General features: G+C 37.4%; 1 protein-coding gene across 1 annotated transcript; it reads right to left on the reverse strand.

Moving 5' to 3' along the window:
* Positions 1-3,453: 3,453 nt before the first annotated feature.
* rgs5a (regulator of G protein signaling 5a) lies at positions 3,454-15,727 on the reverse strand. The gene is made up of 5 exons (XM_003453528.5): positions 15,571-15,727; positions 14,563-14,676; positions 12,847-12,908; positions 7,915-8,081; positions 3,454-6,507 (listed from the first exon to the last, which is right to left on the reverse strand). Exons 1-5 carry the CDS (start codon positions 15,612-15,614, stop codon positions 6,343-6,345), a joined length of 552 nt encoding a protein of 183 aa, XP_003453576.1. The 5' UTR covers positions 15,615-15,727; the 3' UTR covers positions 3,454-6,342.
* Positions 15,728-20,382: the final 4,655 nt, after the last annotated feature.

Genomic DNA, 20,382 nt, shown 5'->3' on the forward strand with positions numbered 1-20,382 from the left:
ACAGGTGATGCATGTCCTATCCTTGATCTGCAAAGAAAAGAAAAACTCACAGCCTTAATTAAAATAATTTTACATGTTTGAGTTATGTTTGTTGTGGGTTGATTGCATAATTTTTTGCCAAGGCTTGTACACTGGTGATGCAGGTGTTCTTATATGATTGTGGTATCTAAAAGATGAAAAAATACAGTCTACACACATACAGTGACTGGGCATAGGCTCACAATTAACAATGATGATAAACAGTAACCAACAAAAAGTGTTTATGATAAACTACTTGCTAATAGCTAGTAGCTAACCCTATAAGTGCCAGTCAATTTTTATTTGACACCTTGTTAAATGAAATTGTGACAACAGCAGGTTCTGTTTTTGCATTCACTGATTAGTGTGCATGAGGTACATATTTTTATTCCTTTCATATATGTTATGACACACAAAATTGATCATAAGTGTACTATAAAGTCTAGTCCCACCAGCACTACTGTACTTAAGCGTGACACTCACAAACCTATCCTTATCAACCCAGCTAAGGATTGTTTGAGTAGACAAACATTATACAGCAGCAGCTATCCAAGGACTATGAAAGCTAACTGTACAGATATCTTGACAGAAGGAACGTGTATTTATCATGCTGATGATAGGAAATGTAATCTAAAATATGTAAATTCCACTATTAAATATTTAATAACCAAAAAAAATTATTTCTTTATTTTAATTTTGTACTTTATGACATGTAGCCACCATACGATCCTTCAGGGGGTGCTGCAGCATGCTTATGGAGCTCAAAAATCCCATTCATATTCTCCCTAGGGACTTTTACTATGAGCAATAATGATATAACCATCCAAAGCAGACTTAGTATGAGCTACAAAATAGTCAATAGTGCTCATGTGGAAACCACAAGCCTACATGATAACAACCTTGTTTTACGGACAAAAAATGTTGTAGAAACACCAACGTCTCTGGTTGGTGGATGCTGCTGTTTAAAACTGCAAATTTGTCAGGATACCCGAGGATTGACTGCAATGTGGAGCGGTACATTCCTGACTGTGATAAGGAATGATCCTAGTTTCCATACCAGTAACTGTGCTATACAGAACTTTACTTCACACACACACACACACACACTTTAAAGGGGGGGAGACATTGTTCAGTCCTATTTGCCTAGACAAATAAATTCATGAGATAAATAAATGACCTTAAATTAGATGATGCAGATACTTCTGCTCAGAGATCTCCTCTCACTACTTTGGTGTCACCTTTTAACACAGTATGCTCAGCATAAGCCAGTGAGCAGGCTGATGTTGAGGTTAAGTTTTCCTAAACCTAACCAATTAATTTTGATACTCTAACCAAACCAGTGCAACCAAACTAGGTACAAAATGGAAGCTGTATTTGGTACCTATATCTGATGTCTAATAAAGGGTTGGTTCACACAGTTAAATGCGGCAGTTTTTTTTCATGCAATGTTGATATCATGTTTTTATCCCGAGTTTCTTTCCCTGGGGTTTATATTCTGAGGCCCTCTGTACCTGTGTGTCATTCCTAAGCATTATCGTTTACTGTATAAATATTTTAAACAAAGGAAGATGTCAAAGTCCACCAGCCACTATGTTTTCACAACTTAACCAATCCACACTCCTTGTGTCAGGAAAACAATATCACTTTGTGGACAGTAGCAATTTGATATAATTAGAATTGATAGTATTTCAAGCACCGATGGTACCTTAACTCCAGTCTTTTATGAGTAGTTCATGTACCCTCAGTTCCGTTTACAGCATCAGACCTTGATAAACTTGGGGGCGGACTGTGGCTAGAAACCCTGTGGGTGCAGTCCTGTCAGCAGTGGATCTCACCGCCAGCCACAGATCTCACTGGGGGATATTGCAGAAGGTTCTATGAGTTTCTCCCATAAATACAGATCATTCTTCTTCTGAAAAATGTATAAAAAGCCCTGAAACCATGAGAACTGTTTTCCATAACATTATCAATGTCTTTTTAAACACAGCCTTCTTTATGAGGAACTAAATGAGCAATCAGCTTCCTGTGTGCTCACCGATCCCTCTGCCTTTTAACGATGCTTAAGTAAACATAAAAAGCACTGTATAGTTTTATGGTATTAATCAATCAACAAAGACTATTTTGGACTCTGGGGATTGCAGCTCTGCTTTTTCCCAAGTACAGTCACCAACATGTCCCTAAAACTTTACACAGACCCCGTCGCTATAGGTTGAACCTGAATCGCTCAACAAAACATCCATATTAGCTTCACATTTGATGTTTTATATTTTCTTTTTTCTTTTCATGTCTGATTACCTTTTTTTCCATACTTGAAAATGTCTGGATTCTATTTATAACTGCTAATCGGTCTATGAAAACATATCATAAAATACAAAATGCTGCCAGAGTGAAATGCTTTGTCTTGTGAGAAGAGACAAAAAGAAAAAACAAAATATTATATGACAGGTAAAGTAAACTGAGAGTGACAGTGTGTGAAATCAGAACCAAAGATGTTTGAGTTTTGATCTGCTTACCCATCTGTTTCAGCAGTGATTGTTTGAAAGAATATTGATAGATCTTTGGCTATCAAATAAAATGTCAGACTTTTAGCTTGCCATGTTTTAGTGCTCAGACTTCAGATACTACAAGTCCGAGTCTATAAATGTGACAGTGTCCCGCACATGTTACAAGCTCAAGAAACATTTGTCAGAGAGTCACTAACCTCCTTTGGGGAACAAAGGCATCTGACCTTTTCCATCTATTTCTAGGAAGCGCGGTAGTGACGGATGCATCCATGCAAGCTTGTGACAGTGTTTGTGTTGGCAGCTAGTTAGTCAGCTGCATCTGTTTCCGCTCTGCTTTTTAGTCATCGCTGATGTTTCTTGGTGGTGCACTCTTTACATGCAAATTCTTTAAAACAACCCACTCATTCCGAGAAGGGATTGAAGAAAGAGGAAGTAAATGTATAAACTAATATGTTTTCTGAGAGCTTTTTGTTTTTCAGTGCTGTTTGTCTTTGACTGTTTCTGTTACATAATTGCAGGCACTTTTTTTGGGTGGTCGGTGGGGGTTGATTATTGGCCCTGAACTAAGGCCTTGAAAAACACATTTCCCCCCCTTTTGTTTTATATCAACTATATATCTATTTATATCTATATCTATATCTTTTTTGATTTATGCTCCAACTATTTGATAGGAAGACAATTTAGAGCGCTACAACCAAGCTAGCAGATATTTGAAACAATGCTTAGGCCCACAACAGATTCTGCATGTATAGCTTAAAAAAGAAAAAACAAAATGACAATTTAAAGACAGACATTTCCTCTTTTATAAGAGATACAGAACACTAGAAAGAGTACTTGCCTTATCTCCATTCAGAGCATCATGGATTTCACTGTTCAGAAAATCTTTACACGTTTAGATATTTACATGTATAAATAAATACATCTTCAGGAATTGTGTGCATATATATTTTTATGTGATTGACTCCAAAACGTACATGCAAGCTACATCCAATAATGCAGTGTCAGCACCATTAAAGCCCTTATTGATTTTTTTACATTTTAATTTTGTTTAATTTTTTTTCTATGATGTTGATTGATGACTTCTCACTCTTCAGGTTATGACACCAGACTGGCCAATCTGTGCCATCATGAACCCTTGTTATTACTCTTTAAAACTGAAATGGATCTTTGTCAATTTGGTGGTCCAATGCATTTCATAATAACACATTTAAAAATTCAGATAAGCTGAAAAGGTAGAAAATATATCATGCCTGATATTTTAAAAAAAAATTGTGCCGATCGGGACGATCGGCACAATTTTTTTTTCTTCTGTGATGTATTAGAATTTTGGGGAACAATAAGGACTTAGAAATGCTGATTATATAATTATATTTCTGTTGGTTAATACATAATATGCTTTCACTAAATATGATGAAATCAAGATAAATCAAGAGTAAATATGATCACACTTAACGATTGCTACATTTAACTAAATGCATATATCAAGGACACTTAAACATTGCACACCAACACCAAATCCAACATTACAGCTCATTATATCATAGTCTTGTGTAAGTTGGTGAATACTTTTAAGTATAGAAGAGTGACAAATAACTTGTGTTTGAAAGTATAAAATGTAGTCTGAAAAAGGAAAGTACATATAAGGTTGGCTTTATCAACTGATATTGCGCACACTTTTGAATTTGTAATGCTGCTATAATTGTTGCTTTACACTTTGATTTTAGGATTAAACTGTGTGCTCCATTCATTATCATAACATCATTCTCATTAGCCACTTGAGGGATTTTCTAGTGCTGAAAACTTGCAAGATCAGTTTCCCATGTTTTTCAAAAGTAAATTTACACTAAGAGCAGATCTGGACCTTTTTATTGACTTGGCTTGCATGCATACAGTACAGCTTTGGTATTGTGACATGGGAAAAAGATCTTTCTTTGCATGAAACCACCGTTCTGTTTACTTCTATTTATGAGATTCCCTCCTACTTGATTTTCCCATCTCAGCAACTTGCACTTAAGTGGTAGACAAGGAGCTACACCACTTAGCCAACTAGCCAGCACTGTCCTCAAGGATGGCTCACACAGGATGCATTACAACCAAAAGGTTGGGTGTAGTGAAAATCCACATTTTTATATCTATGTGAGGGTGAGATAACAGACCAGAACCAAAATAAAAAATAGGTTATGTGATAAACATTAGTCATGCATTGATAGTACTCCACTATGCGAGATATTCTTTTATTAAAAAGACAAAGTATTTGGTCCATGCTACAAATTATTCAGGCAATCAACTGATTCAAAACAGCCAACTGTTTTACTGCCATTCCACTTTAATTTCCCTTTGTGTTACCTTTTAAAAGTCATATGCTCTACTTTCTATGAAATGAGGTCTTAAGGGGGGAAATCACAAAACACTTCACATATCACAGTCACATCTTTCTGGATAAAACTTTAATGTTGGAAGCAAGGGAAGAACACCAGTGCTCTTCTAAAATGATTTAACATTGTGGTACATTTAAAGTGAATCTTGCAAAACTGCAAAATGTTTTTCATCATCTTATCTTGAACTTGTGATTTGGTTTACAGTTTTTTTTTTCTTTTGAAAACACTCACTATGTAACCACTGAGCGGTAGTGAAACTTGAAGCAGGCATTATTCCATTTCAAAGTAAAAGCTGCGTCTTATCACTCTTGCTTTCAACGCGAACAGTCTATGTTTCTGGTATGCGTCACACTTTTCAGAGTTTCACAACCGCATAATGAGTAATTGGTGAGTGTTTGAGGACAAGTCGGCACCATACATGTATTCATGTTGCAACCGCAGCAATATACTATTGACCAAAGACATTGGAAGGAGGTTATTAGTGCAGCAATTTATAGCTCGTTGCAATCAATGTCATTTAGCAACGGAAAGCAATACCAATGCATGGGGTCGCCATGGGGTTTTTAGATTTTAGGACTAGGCCTTAGCAATCGACTTAATAATGACTGCTAGCAACCTCCAGCAACTACTCCCTACAACTACAGTAGGGGAATACTCATTTTTCTCCAGTGACCCAGCTTTATAGATTTGGAATGCTTTAGTTTTTCAGACCAAATGGAGCAGGTCAGAGACAATAAACTTCTCATCTTCTTTCTCCATCTCTCTTTTTTACTTTTTTACGCTACCACCATGTGTCAAAAGTGCATGGTAAACAGTGGGGCCCAGCTTACACATAATGATGAATCTGTCTAACAAAGTTCCAACACTGTGATGCAAGTAGTAAGTGCAACTATATGTTAAGTTATGTTTATAAGGGATATTTTCAAAAGGATGATTTTCAAATCCCAAACTGAAGAACTAACTTTCTGACCTAGTTAAAGATTTGTCTGGTTTCCATAGAGATCACTTTTTATATGTTTTGATATAGAGTTAATGTGTATATTGGTGTGTGTTGGTGCATCCGTGTACTTTTTTCGAAAGAAATTTTGATTTACATTTGAGGTCATGCTGGGAAACCATCACGTTTTAGAGTCCAAATTTAGGAACGTGTGTGTGTGTTTGTGTGTGTGTGGATGGGTGGGTGGGAAGGTGGGGCTATTTCAAAAGGCATTTTTTTTTTTTCACTTTAGCTGAATTTAAATGTAATTTTTAAATGTAATATCTATGACGTTCACAATTTGGATTTTGGAAAACAAAAGTCTTCCAGATTATAGTTTGCACACACACACAGTAGTTTATTAGAAATATTTAATCAGAATTCTTCATTAGTTTTCTTTTTTTCATACCATCTAGCTGCTGTTTAAAATCTCCCCACCTACCCACCCCTGCCCTAGCTCCTCAATTTAGTTGACCAGGAGCTCCTGGTACTGCTCAGACCGGAGGAAACGGCCAAAGGAGTCTTTCTCCATGAGGGCATAGATCCTCTTCTGGGCCAGGTCAAAGGTTGAAGGGGAAAGCTCCACCAAGTTTCTCAGGGTCACATCCTTGGTGAAGTGGTCAATATTGACCTGTTAGAGAGATATAAGACAAAAACCAAAATTCTCTCAGAAGCAAGTAAAACTACGATGAATAAGAGAAGTTGATATAAAATATGGGAGAAAATATGAGTAAAATTTTTATATGTTAGCACTAACAGGCAGGCATCTGTATCTGTGTCTACCTAGTCTAACCTCTCATGCAAATATGTTAACTTGTTCCAACAGAAACAAGATGGTAATGGCAATAACCTGAAATTTTACACTTAAATATGATGTCACAGTGGCTACAGTCCATGTTATTTCTAATATTATGAGATCATTCTGAGCAAAAAATGTAAATCTTATGATATAAAAAAGTATTCCTAAAACTTGTTCACTCAAAACTCACTTGGAAGACTCAATCGTGGTTTTCTCCATGTTAGTTACTCAGTGCACCAATGGCGATAAAAGCAACAATAAATGATTCTCTTTTTTATAATAATGGAATTTGAATTCTGCCTCTAACCAATTTTACATATCTCAGAGCTCTCTGTGGAGTGATTGCTAATCTGAGGTGCTATATGTTGTGGTTCTGTCATTCTCCCGCTTTTTGTTTTTTTAACTTTTCTTTTATTATTTTCAAAAGTTACTTTATCATTCTTAGCCTCGTTTGATGACTTTTCCTTAAGTGGCCCAAAACACACACAGATTAAAATATGCAAAAAAGTTATGCAATTGTACCGATGCTGCAAATATTTGTACATTAAGGCTTTTCTGGATCAAATTTGACCTGTATCTAATCAGATGGATTTTAGATCCAGCAGTATGAGTCAAATCGTGGAAAACAATGTTTTTAGTCAGTCTTGAAACTGTGAACCTGTGGACTGTGGAAGGAAGGCAGAGCACCTAAAGAAAACCCACACAGGCAGGGGAAAAGTTACAAACACAGAAAGGACCCAGCCGTGTTTAATCCAGGAGACTTCTTGCTGTTTTGGGATAGCGCTATTAACTCCACCATGCTGCATGTATAATTATTAAGTATAAAATAATGTTAATATAAAATGATATAATTTAATATAATGAATTATATTAATAATTGAAGGTTGTAGTTATGGTACTTTGGCATTGTAAATAAAAAAAAATCCACTCTCAATTTAGGATAAAGGATTAATGAGCCATTTAATAATGTCAGATAGACTATTTTTTACATTCCAAACAGGTCTGTGCTTTGTGCAGTAGGCAGTCATTATGGAAATCTTGTCCTGGGTCAGTTTGACCTGGAACATACTGTGAACACATGAAATACTTAGAGTATGAAGAGCGTTACAGTAAGAGGTCAAGCATCAGTTTCCATTTTGTGAAACAAGCAACGTATGATTAATTTGAAGATTAACTATCATCTCTATGAGGCTGAGCTGATGAAAGAGGAGGGATAGGGAAGTGACATGAGTGCCTGACCTCTCTGGGTCCCTCAGACTGGATGAAGTCTTCGTAGATCTTCTTTGCCTTGGCAGCCATCTTCACTGGGTTCTTGGTCTTCTTGAAATCCTCACAGGCCATCCAGAACTCGATGTTCTCATCACTGAACTCAGACTGCAGAAAGCTACGGAAGGCAGACAGACCATCTGATAGAGGGAGACATGACAGAACGTGAGAGAAGGTCATGAACTGATATGTTATAGGATACAGACTCACAGGTTGTTATCAAAACGTCTCTCCTGGTATGCACTTCACTGAGGAAATATGTTGGCAATTGTAAGCTTCAGTTAAGTTACAGTGACAGTCTAAGTCAAACTAAACATGATTTGAGTATATCCGTTACACTTCAAACATGGCTCAAGAATGTGGGTAATGTCATATTCCCGCAAAGGACACAAAGTTAAAACTGGAAGGAACACCAGAAAATATGCATCTTATTCTGAAATTGATTCTAAGTTTGTCACTTAAATAATAGACTTTAAATTTACTAACAATACAGAGGAGTCAGCTGTTAAGGTGAAACGTCAGAACAGTACAAAAAGATGTCTGCAAATCACAGTATTATATGATCAACCACTGTGCTTATTAACAGCTTCAGTCCACAAAAAGGGGCTAATTAGAGAACAGCTTACATACAACAATGTAGAAAGAAAGGGAATTACATGTGCTACAATGTATCATTTCTTTTTATTTGATCACTGTACATAAAAAAAACCCAAACAAAAACTAAATAAAAGGAACAGAAAGCTACAATATAATCCTAGTAACGGTGAAATTGAAAAGGAACAATGATGACAAAAACAAAGAAAAAAACTTGACATGGGTTGTTCTGACAGTACACCATTAATAAAACTTGTGAGGAAACTGTTTGCATCCAATGAAAAAATAAAGACTTCTGTTTGTATTCAGTTTGTTATGGATGGCAGCCAAAGTAGTCAGTTAGGCTTAGGAAAAGCAAATAATTTGGATTGTAGAGGAGAAACTCCTTCATTCCCAAGCAACAATGTTTCGTGCTAAAAAATGTAGCCACTTAGGTTGTCTGTAAGAGCACATCCTCTCTAAAGTGACAGGATCTACTTATCAGCTCTTTAATGCTCTTTTATATTAAAAGTGCTGGAATCCATGTGCAAACCCAGACATAGTCGGCTCCATTTCCTACTTTGACACAGACCACCCCCCTCCCCCCAAGCAACAGTAATGACAGACTCTCCTCTTGCAGAACAACACTCCTTGTCAAACAGTAGAAACTGTTTCCGAACAACTCAATGAACACAAGAAATGGCTCAAAAGGAGTGTTGACCCAGCCTCTAGATTTTCCAGAGACTAATCCCACGGCGTATTAACTGAAATAAGTCTGATCCACAAAGGCCCCAACCTTCAGCCCACAAGGCCCAAAGGATCTATTGCCAGAGTCCCAGAGCCATGGTTTATGTAGGAAAGACCGTTTTTTGTTAATTTTCACTAAACTTGGGTAATCAAATGCAGGACAGAGATCCAAATGTTTAAGCTCACAATAGCACGTTTTTAGCCGATTCTGGTCTCTGTTCTAATTTCCCACTAGACTGCTTTTGCAGAGCTGGGCTTTTATGAAGGCTTAAAAAGACTTGATAATACTTAATAGCCTGTTGCTGCTCGCGCATTAATACCAAGTGACAGGTGTGTGCTGACTAGCTGTCTGCTGATCACTTCCTCACCTAAGTCACTGAACTGGACCTTTCAACCATGTTTGTGATGTTGGTGTCTTTTGTACGATTTTTCCCAAAGATTTTTTTCCCCCAAAGACTGTATATATCTATATCTATATCTATATCTATATCTATATATATATATGTAGTCTGTTAGCTTAATTGGATAAATCAGTTTAGAAACTCTAAACTGTGACACATAAGTCTGTGGATGCAGCTCTTGCTAACTTTGCACACCACCCTCTTGTCCAAATATGGGCACTTCTGGCTCCCCCTGCAAAAAGCTGGCAGTGACATAAAACTGAAGTCAATGCTTCAAGGCTGTTTTTCTCAATGCAGTGGGTGATGTCACAGAAGCTATGTCAGTCTTTTGTATAATGCCTGTGGTTACTCCTCTACTTTCTGCTACCACACTCCAGGAAGAGGGTGACAACCATGCCGTCTTTTAGAAAAGGTCAGGCATTTTTCATCAATTAAATCACGCAGAAGCAATAGGTCACCCCCCCCCTCCCCGCCCCTGTCAACCCTTCAATAACTGACCACTGTTGCTGTTTTTTAGAAAGGTATCAACTGCTACCTCTTTTCCATTTGTCACACGTCTGTTTTTCTCTCCTGACTAAAACGATAATTAAAGCATTACATAACAGACACCTCAGTTTCAAAAGCGTTTATTTGACAAATGAAACTGCCAATGTTACACATTCCATGTCTAAATAGGACTTTACATGATTAAGAAGCTGGCAGAATTAATGTAAACTGTGCCTATGCATTTCTGTTGTTGCTGATTAAAAGCGCATGGATGGTGTATGTTATTTAGTTGGGCTTCACTGCATACCTTTAAAAAAAATCCACAAACAATTAAAAAAGCCCCCACAACTTTATAAACAATTAGACAACTAACTTTCAGGAATGTCAAAAAGTAACAAATTGATTATTTACAGACAAATATAAAAGCACTTTGGTTATCAGAAAATAATTATCCAAACTAAAGCTTGATAAAACAGCCACTCATTTCCCCGAAGGCCATTGCAGCTCAACACAATGCCTGCAAAAGGTCCCATTGTCTATACAGGCATATGCTGCAAATGATAAGCTTTCTGCTGCGGCCTCAGGCCTTTATCTTCAATCTAAATGGCTAGCTTGATTAAAAATAGCACAGAGTCCTAATCAAGTTGTTGCTTTTTCTCTTTTTTTCTTTTTTGGAACGAGTACAAGGGGACACAAAAAGCAAAGTGCACATGCACAGGCACAAGTTTGTAAATGAGAGCTGCAGCAACCAAAGAACACAGCCTCGTGTTTAGTGTTTGTGTATCTGCCTATGACTCAATACTCATGAAATTAGTTTTATTAAGCTCCAGTGAAGCCTTCTTGCTGATAGTAAGTGAATCATTCAGCAACACGTTTAAAAACAAAACCCCTAAAAATGAAATTACTGTAATTTAAACTAAATTACTGTGCCACCAATTAAATCCTTTTTATGTCAAGTGTAATCTTTTTTTATATTTTGACAGGTAGTTATGCATTATGTATTTTCTTCATAATATTGACTGTTGCGCGAGGGCGTTGGTGGTGGGGTTGTGGGGGGCAGAGTGTATCTCTGTGCACGAGAGAAAATAATTCATTTACAATCCCAGGGGAATTAACAAGGAAAAAGCCATAAAGACTAATGTTAATGCAAAATATCATGTAGATAAATAATCACGGCGTGACAGTTAGCGGCAACTGCACAATAAATCAGCGCTGCTGGAATCACTTAGACTGCTCCCTGGAGATGTACCCAAAACACCCATAACCTTCCTGGGCTGGTATACACATTTATTCAAGCATGCAAACACTGGAGGAACATACATCTCTCTGGCCCAGACGGTGCTGAAGGAGCCACTTAGAAAGGTCCGTTGCCCTTCCATTGAGCCCTGTAGAGGAAATGGTTCTCTGTTCACGTATCAGCAACATCTGTATGTAGGGTTTGTTTTAATGCGCAGGGGCCACCTAAGTGACTTATTAGCTGGAGAGTTTACACGTAGTGCTAAATACCGCTAACCATTAGAGTTAATCATCAGTCTTGCTGGCTCTCAGGCTTTCTGTTCACTTTGCGAGGTAAACAGTTGAGCCAGAAATTGAGTGTTTGCTGTGCATGGCGACTGTAAATATTCCTTTCCCTTCTGAAACATTGCTTACATTTTTCAGCATCTACGTCAAAAAGTCTCTTTATATAACTCTGTCCCCTGCAAATTATTTCATTATGTGTATTATGTGTTTTTTAAAGTAAGACTTGAAGAGATATATATTTGGTAAATGCATTTTATCCCCCTTTTAAAGATTTAAGGATGTTATATAAAGACTTTTTATTCATATTTCACCAAGCTACTGCTACCCATAGTGTACTGTAAACCCATGCAGAGTGAGCACATGATATTAGATGAGATAAAGATCAAAACCTTATCGTCACCATCTCTCTTATCCAATTAAAACACCATGGCCACATGTAGGTCTTAAGCACACACGTTTGCTGTCATGGAAACCAAAGCCTGCTAGCTGTACTGTTTCTGTTTAAACTGTCTTGCAGACAGACACCAGACCTCAAAGAAGGCATGTTTTCACCCTTTGACACTGATTAAAGTTAAACTACAATGATAGCTCTTACATAATGAAAATGACAGCTTTGGACAGAAAAAAATAATGATGTTCTTCAGGCTTCTCTATGAGGAGTACAACAAAGCAAAGACACTGTGTGGTGCAAGTAAAAGGGTATCTTTACTTGAGAAATTGTTCAATTTCAGGATTTCAGAAAGCAGAATTGTCGGTGTGCACTTCTGGCTTCTCTGCTGTTACATAAAGTGAAAGACTTGTAAGGTACAATATCAAGAAGCAACAACTTTCAGTTTAAAAAAAAAAAAAACACTTTACAGACCAAACACTTTTTAGTAACAGCCACATCCACGTATTCACGCGGTGCTTTACTTAACACCTTTTAGCCCAAAGTTTCTATCTGCCACACACACATTTATAAGGAGACATCAGGGGCGCTACTTGAACATGTGCACTGGAGGAGACCTTCCAATCCACTCCAACCTCTTGAGCCACAGATGTCACATAAACAAGGAAAACTCAGCCAACGAAAAATAGGCAACAACAAAGCTCCCTATTACAAGAAACGCAACAAAATGTTCAGCTTGAGCTTTCTGGTTAAGAAAGTGTAAGTGTGAGAAATAGAGGGTTGACCTACAGCTGTTGTTGAGGACCCGGTCCAGACTCTCACGCCACTGAGAAGCCTCTTCAGGATTAGGCCTGTGTGCACAAAAACACCTCTTTTCAGTCACGAGGAAAAACAGTGTAAAACATACCTCAGGAGCTAACAAGGCTTTCTTTACAGTCTTGAGCTGCCATGTTGTTGGAAAACATTTTTGCTTTTAGTGCTTATACCTGGATAATGCTTGAAGCTTACAATCTGAACTGCAAAAAAAACAGTTATTAAGGTAAACTTATGGTACAAAACTGCTTCCTACACAATGCAGAGACTGCTAAGTGGCAGTAAAGGTAAAATGTATGTCTTTATTAATAATCAGGAAACATTTGAGCCTTCTCACTATGTGTCACTGAATAACTGAATAACTGTACAGACACCTTTGTACATGAGTGTTGATCCAACCCAAAACAAACCTTTACTTTGAGAAATCTCACTCACTCTTTTTTTTTTAAAGCAGCCAGTCAGACGCAGATCGTTGAAGATCAACACAGGTGTTAATAATCACAATAATTAAGGCTCAGACCTAAAAAAAAAATGCTTCTTTAATTCTTTAGTGTTTGCCTTGTTTTCCTTTGAAAATGGTTGGGGGAAAATAAAAATGACTGTCAACAGACACCAAGTAAACCTCTGATGAACTGTTGCCAGACAGCTTCAGAAAACAGGCTATAAGATAGATAAGATGTCACATTTCTACAGAGGGAAAATAAACTGTCTATGTCTGAATCTTTACCCGTCATTTCCACTGAGCTGCAACTTTAAACTCATTCAAAGTGGACTTTTATTAAAGAAATTGGACAAAGAAGTCAGATTGTGAAACAACGCTGCCTTCCAGTCACCTTTTTAGGGAGCATTAGGGAGCAGCCTGCATTCTTTTTATGTGGGAAAAATAGTTGGAATAACCAGTGACAGGCCTGTGAGTGACACCCAATCTGCGTCTTAAAAAAAACAAAAACAAAGGAAAGAACGGTGCTTCAGAGAAGCTGACGGTTAAGAATAAATAGTAAGAATTCAAATCAAAGCTTACGGAATAACGAAACATAAATTCGACTTCGTAGATGATATAAGGAAAAAAAATGGAGTTCTGACAGCTCAGGCGGGAGAGCTGCTGTGACTCCATGTTGAGCCAAACTAAACAAAAAGGTCAAAGGAGCTGCAAGACAAATGAATAATAAATAAACCCAAATAAAGCTTCTGCCACAGCCACATAAACCTTCCTCAAAGCTGCACTGTGGCTGGTTTTTAGGTGGTAAAAAAAAAAATCAACATACTTTTACCGACACAAGTCAAGGTCTTTCTAGTCTCCATTATATGCTACAATTTATTTAAAACATTTTCCATTATGTTAAAAACAAACACTAAGGGCAAAAGTTTCTCTTACAACACCGAAAGTCTAACTGTACAGTAACAGAAGACAAATGAACACAAAAAACTGTATAATTTAGCATCTCATACATATTTTACCACGACCACAGTCTGTTCAAGGCAAAGCATTTGAAATGTCAAGCTTTGTACCGTCACACTCCCAACGTCTGAGCCCACTCAATGTCTGGGGAGGTTTCACTGGCCCCTTGATCTCCACATCTTGTACCTGCTCGGGGCTCTGTTCTCCCGCTGTACCATCAGTTATCTGGTTAACACTCAGGAAAACAATACCCACTTCACAGACATTCGGCCCTCGGAGGGAAAAACACTCACTTCTGGAGCTTCTCCGGTTTCTTTTCAGTCTTCTCAGGGTAGGGGATGATGAGGTCGATGGCATTTTCTGGCTTCTGCAGTAAGACTCCCAATTTCGACTTGATCTCCTTAGCCCTGAATGACAGAAAGCAGAAAGGGCGCTTTAACCTCTTTTTTTAATTTTTTTTTTATTTTTTATTTTTTTTAAACCTGTCCCGTTTGGTTCTTTTGCCATCAGAATTATTGTCTAAAGGCGAAGAAAGATGCCCAACGGATTTACTTTACCAAATGGACCATCCCAGCCTTGCCGTAATGGTCCATTTGATTCACCTTTTATTGTTTATTTTATTTTCACTTGCTGAATACGGGACAGACTTGACTGGTGGAAAGAAAAGGGGAGAAAGAAAGAGCGCTTTAACCTCTAACAGTCCAGTCCAGATGCTTATCAAATTGTGACACTGTGATAAGTGTCATCCTCTAACCAGAGCAGTATATTTGAACAGGACACTGACATTACACTCACTAGTAAAAATCTGCTTTAACAATCAGTGTAACACAGCTTAAGATCTAAAGCTGCTAAAACTGTTAAAAAAAATTAGTCAGGAACAAAACCTGAAATCCAGGTCTTGTTTTTATTAGACCATTTACCATACTTTTTTTCTCTTTCTCTCATTAAGCAACGTGCCTGACCTCCTTCAGTGTTTGAATTCTTAAGCAATACACTATTCATTTCACCAAGTTGAGTAACCTCTACAAGCGCTTGTAAAACAATAAAAGCTTTAAAAGAAATCACGTACATTATTCTCGGTGTCAACAAGGCTGTTTAAAAAGAATTTATATGAAGCAGAAAATAGACCAGAAATATAAAAACTCATAAAAGTGAACTTCTTTTTGCTTTAAAGTGCTTTCCAGTGCATACTGTTAACTTTAATGGCACAGAACTCCCACAGACAGGTTACAAAGTTTGCGGGATCCAAACCACATCACAGCAACACACTATTAAGATGTAGGCAATGATTCAGTACTCACCTTTCGAGGCAGGTTTGGGGTAAAGCGGCTAATCCTTTGCACATTTTCCAGTGCTTTCACTTGCAGTAAAGAACAAATTCAGTTTTCCTGTTAGCCCACAGTCACTCCAGGGTTCCTTTTCCTTTCTGACTCTGCCTTTCAGCACATAGGGAGTTTTATACAGACGCCTTTTGGGCTGCGGGCCAACAGCTAAGCCAATCAGACTGGAATGTGTACTGCACGGGTAGCCTGGCTTAGGAAGGGTGGGTTTTCAGATGTGAATGGCTCTTTGCTTTGAGGTTTCAATTAACTGGTCCAGATACAGAAAGGAACATTAGATTTCACTGATTTAAAGTTTATGTAACAGGGATCTGAAGGTGCTAATCACGGTGTGGTTCCCATCTTGTCAGTGTGTTTGTTTTATTTTCAGTGATGCATTTGAAAACAGTTCTTCTGGATTTTGCATTTGTAGTTCCTGTTATATTTATTAGTACCAATTTGTTTTCTGATCCTATTTATTGGATGTTTTTTTTAAATATTTTACCATTTTACACATTACTTTTAATCTGACACATGAGTGTGGTTAAATGTAAATGTGTTTACAGTTTATAGAATTTAGTTCTTTTTGCATAGCGCCAAATCACAGTAACAGTCTTCTCAAGGTGCTTTATGTTGTAAAACCCCCCAAAATAATACAGCATGTTATTGTTTAAAACTATAATGTATAACTTAACTGCGACTGAAGTTTGAAGCTAAGTATGAGCTAATGTTTACCTTGTTTTGTTCCAGTTAATTGTGTCAGCTGTGTATACATAGACTCTTTTAAAAGTTACTTTATTTGGCTTTTTCCCGCCCAGTGTACTGAGCAAAGAAGAAAGAAATAAGGCAAATGTACACGTTAGTTATAAAGGTATTTTGTGATTCACCTCGGGCTATTGGGCTAATTTTGAGTACAAACAAAAATCTGCAAAACTGTTGTTATTTTTAACCAAATTGAACTTTTCAAATGTTGAGTATTGATAGTTTAAAGCCATTTATATGGACGTCTGAAACCCTAATCTGGAACTTTTGTAGGCTTGACTTGCTGTCACCAGAAACTCTAAATCAAAGAAGCTAAACGAGAGCCTTCATCAACTTTCGTCTTTTGACTGACATATTCCAAATTCCAAAGTCTGTAATTGTAACTTCTAGTATGATAGTTCTGTCCCCACTGCTTCATATTATAGCTTACCCTGCGACTTAACATTTTTAATTAGAAATCATTTGCTCATTTTGTTTATTGTTGCTTTATAGATGTCACACAACTGACTGTGCTGGCTAAATTACAACGGACCAACCGCGACTCCTAGACATTGCATATATACATAACGCCCATAAATTGTTTACCCAGTTACATTTACTGGGCAATGTACATCTATTTGCTGCCTGGGTTAAGTTGCGCCTCATTAATTATCTGCATCAGAGTCAACATTGTGGCTGAACTGCATGACTCGTGCACATAGCAATCAACTCTCTCAGCTGAGAGCAAGATTTACATCCTGGCTCGTAGACACCCGTACTTTGGCAGATGCTGTGCTGCTTTCTGCAGAAGTATGAACTCAGCTTTAACCAGATTTCGCCAGAAATTTGATCAGAGATAATGCTTCACTGAAATAAATTATGACCACTAAAAACCCTGTATCTGACTTGCACATAATGCAAATGCAGTAGCCAGTTTTCTGGCTGAATATTCGTTTGAATATATATATAAATATATAAGAATAAATGCTCACAGTGCCACATGTGTTCACTCTCTGCAGATTCAATGAAGAAATGCATGCAGTTTTGAAAAATAGGCACTTAAGTTTAGAAAGGTTAGTTGGGTTTACTTAAAGGTAAGCATGTCATCCGTCTTTTTCTTATACACTAAGTATAACTTGGTCATAATTATTGTTTTCCTCAAAATCAATTTAGCTGTAAATGTTATTTTCACAAGGCTGCATTGGACTGGCAGACGGTGATAATTTTCTCTAATCTTGTACATTCCACTGAGTCACACAATATGGTGCGATGACAACTTCAGGGTTAAGTGTTAATCCACACATTGAGCGTCCTTAAATGTCCTTCAACCATGACGCATTCATCGATTCAGTCTGATTTATCCCAAAAGATTTTGCAGCCTCTAAAATGTAATTCTACATCCGTTGTACTGTTTGAACAATTGCAAGCTTAAGATTAATTTCAGAATATCAGTGAGTGAATGCACCATTCCTTTTAATAACTTCAGGGACAAAATACATTCTTGTAAAAACTGCTTTTTAATTTCAGACAAACATCTCTGTATCTGATAAACACAGCAGACTGAAGGATTTTTAACCTTGAAATCTATTTTTTCTTTTTTTTTGGCATGATTGGAAAAACTGCATGAGTATATGTCAGAGAGTACCCGTGATTGCTGTCAAATAAATACATCTATCTGTCTAGAAAATTAGTTTTCAGCTGTTACAACACTTATTGAGCATTATATTGAATGTACTGCCCAAGGTCCAAAGAAGAACATTCTGTTCAATGACTAAAGCGTGATGTGGTGACAAGCTTTTCACTGGCAATGTAGAAAGAAAATGAAAGAGAAAAGAGAAAAGTAGTGATGAATTTCTTCATTCACATGCTGCTTGCCAGTGTTATAAAGGCCGGACATGTTATACAACCAATTCATTAAAAAGATAAAGCTGACTAATCCGAATTTTCTCACAGTTTTGATGCTGATCAAGATTCTAATCGGCAGCAGAAGTTATTAGAAAGCAATTATGAGGCTTCTAATTTTAAAATCTCGGTATGAGCAGGTTATTGTACCAACTTTATTAACCTTAGTCTCATTACTCTTTTGGTCATGCATTTAAGTCACAGCCTTGGGCCCCTTTAGAGCCGAATTTAAATCTATTTCTGAAACGTGACATGAGTGTAATATGTGCGCTATAAGTTAATTTGTACCAGTACCGCTGAGCGCACACGTAACTGAATACATATGCAATGACCTGCTTTGTAAAGGAGAAAGACAGTTCACTGTTAGCTCTCAAAGCTAACTACAACAACCTTTCTCCCAACTACGATCAAGACTTGAATACTTATACTTAGTTTTTAACATACGTGTGACTTACTGAATTGCTTCAGTTTACTTTTCTTACTTTGGTATTTGATTTATCTGCAGTAAAGAACACTGAAAGTAAACAGAGCTCAAAATTTGCTATGGAGATGAACCCCATGAGATGAAAATCTAAATATATGAGCCAGAACAGCCCTGGAAAATTTCTAGTTTCACACAGTTTAACACTAATAACAAATAAATAAACAGCCATTTTTCCTAAGAACTTTGAGACTGCTGAAAAAAGAGAGGTAGGGGTTTCTCAAATGAGCCCGAGGTACCCTCTGGACCATGATTTGCATTCTGTAGCCTTAAAAAGAAATCATCATGTTGCTACAACAATGTAGTCAGAAGGCGTAGGCTTCCGTACTGCCAGCGCTGCAGGCCAGACAAAGGAGGATGGTAAATTATATAATTGCAGCACTTGTCAAACTAAAATATCAGTCTGTCTTGGTATAGGTGTTTTTATTAAAATACCAAAAACATAGCATAACTTGGTACAGAGCTGTTTGTTGTCATTTTCTCATTTTTTAGTTTAGTTTTTGAGCATTTTAAACCAGCTGCATATTTGGGCTGAACTTTAAGAAGTTATGGTGAAAAAAGAATAAAATTACTGTTAAAAATACTACTTGTCTTATATTGTGTGTTAGTGTTAGGGTCATTGTGGAGTTTTGCCTGCATAGACCAAAATTGTTGCAGCTCATCCTGCAGATAATTTACCAGATTGGGATCTACTCTGTGCGAAGACAGTCATGAGCAGTTTTTCATATTTGGTAGCACTCACTGTTTTGCTGGTGAGGCCACTGCCATCAGGGAGTGCCATTTCCACAGGGTGGGCGGGTCTTGCCTTCTGTAAGTGTTTAGGTAGGTAGCATGTTTAAAAGCACCACCCACAAAAATAAGTTGATTAGCATGATAATCATCTAGATTGCTTTTGTTGTTGGTGGCTGCTCAAGTATGTTGTGGGGGCTTATCACCTAAAGGTTTTAGACTATGCTGTATTAGTGCTGTCTACTTATTTGTAACAATAGTGCTTCAGTAGTGCTGTGACAGGCAAGAGAAGCAAACAAAGCTGCATAGGGGATTTGCTTTTATTTCCTGGAAACCAAAGTTGAAGAAGGGACGGCTCTTTGAGTAGATGTGTACTTAAGTCAACGGCAATGGCTGGACTGCTGTCCAAATAAACTGGCACGAGTTGGCATCCAGGTGCTTTGTTTGCCACTCTGACAGGGACTCTACGCTCAATTTACACATGTAATGGTTGTCTGAAAATGCAGTCAACACAATAAAGTAGTCTTTTTCAAAGGTAATGGACTCCAAATGGCACAATAAATGCATGTATATTGTGTGAAAAGGTAGCTTTAGCAGCTGGACTGGGCTTCCTTTTGTTTTGTTTTTCAGATGAGTTCAGCTTCCCAGACACTAAATGTAGAAAATTAGCTTTAGGAGTTGATGAAAGTGGATACGTTAGAGTTTCTCCTAATTAAATATATAGGGAACAAAAGCTGCTGTGCCCTTCATAGTCACAGATGTTATGCAGGCAGAGTTGGCTGAATACACTTACTGTACTTGGAGCTCGAGCTGTTGGGTCTCATTATGTAGGATCTTGTTATCTGAGATGTTTGTTGCTCTTGCACACAGCAACACCTGGCTGTAGTTCACTTGCAGTACATATTAACCCTGACAAATAGCTCTTTGAACTCAGATGAACA

The sequence above is a fragment of the Oreochromis niloticus genome, linkage group LG17, assembly GCF_001858045.2.
Source record: "Oreochromis niloticus isolate F11D_XX linkage group LG17, O_niloticus_UMD_NMBU, whole genome shotgun sequence".
Classification (NCBI taxonomy): Eukaryota; Metazoa; Chordata; class Actinopteri; order Cichliformes; family Cichlidae; genus Oreochromis; species Oreochromis niloticus.

What these genes read in the sequence shown, in the direction of transcription:
- rgs5a (XM_003453528.5), bottom strand. Translation starts at nt 15,614, where the DNA reads ATGTGCAAAGGATTAGCCGCTTTACCCCAAACCTGCCTCGAAAG. An exon ending in AAACCGGAGAAGCTCCAGAA is followed by an intron (nt 12,909 to 14,562) that starts GTGAGTGTTTTT and finishes TTGTGCACACAG; the next exon opens with GCCTAATCCTGAAGAGGCTT. An exon ending in AGTCTGAGGGACCCAGAGAG is followed by an intron (nt 6,508 to 7,914) that starts GTCAGGCACTCA and finishes TCTCTCTAACAG; the next exon opens with GTCAATATTGACCACTTCAC.